This window comes from Rhinopithecus bieti, unplaced genomic scaffold (genome assembly GCF_001698545.2).
Source record: "Rhinopithecus bieti isolate Rb0 unplaced genomic scaffold, ASM169854v2 repeat_22561, whole genome shotgun sequence".
Lineage (NCBI taxonomy): Eukaryota > Metazoa > Chordata > Mammalia > Primates > Cercopithecidae > Rhinopithecus > Rhinopithecus bieti.
This window is the reverse complement of record NW_016837066.1, coordinates 1-317: the sequence shown is the minus strand read 5'-3', so window position 1 is coordinate 317 and position 317 is coordinate 1. Positions and strand designations below refer to the sequence as shown.

Sequence of the window (317 nt, the reverse complement as noted above, 5' to 3'; positions counted from 1 at the left end):
TTTATTTTCCTTATGGCCATGCTCTTGATCTTGATTAGAATTTGTTACCTGGTTTTGAGACTCGCCATGTATTTGCTCTTCAGTTTGGATAGAAATACTGCCTTTGGATACACTTTTCTGTATGTCCTTTTCTCCACCGTTGAGTCGTCTTTCTTCTGTGCTTGAAGATTGGTATGATATTTTATTTTCCTTATGGCCATGCTCTTGATCTTGACTAGGAATTGTTACCTGGTTTTGAGACTTGCCATATATTTTCTCTTCAGTTTGGATAGAAATGCTGCCTTTGGGTACATCTTTCTGTACACTCTTTTCTCCAT

The 317-nt window shown here is 37.5% G+C and overlaps 1 protein-coding gene across 1 annotated transcript; it reads right to left on the bottom strand.

Annotated features, from left to right (window-relative positions):
- Nucleotides 1–6: 6 nt before the first annotated feature.
- On the bottom strand, nt 7–312 carry LOC108524764 (semenogelin-2-like; the record flags this gene model as incomplete). Its single annotated transcript, XM_017865837.1, has 1 exon — nt 7–312. A coding segment is annotated over one exon (306 nt), but the record flags the coding sequence as incomplete, so codon positions are not given.
- Nucleotides 313–317: the final 5 nt, after the last annotated feature.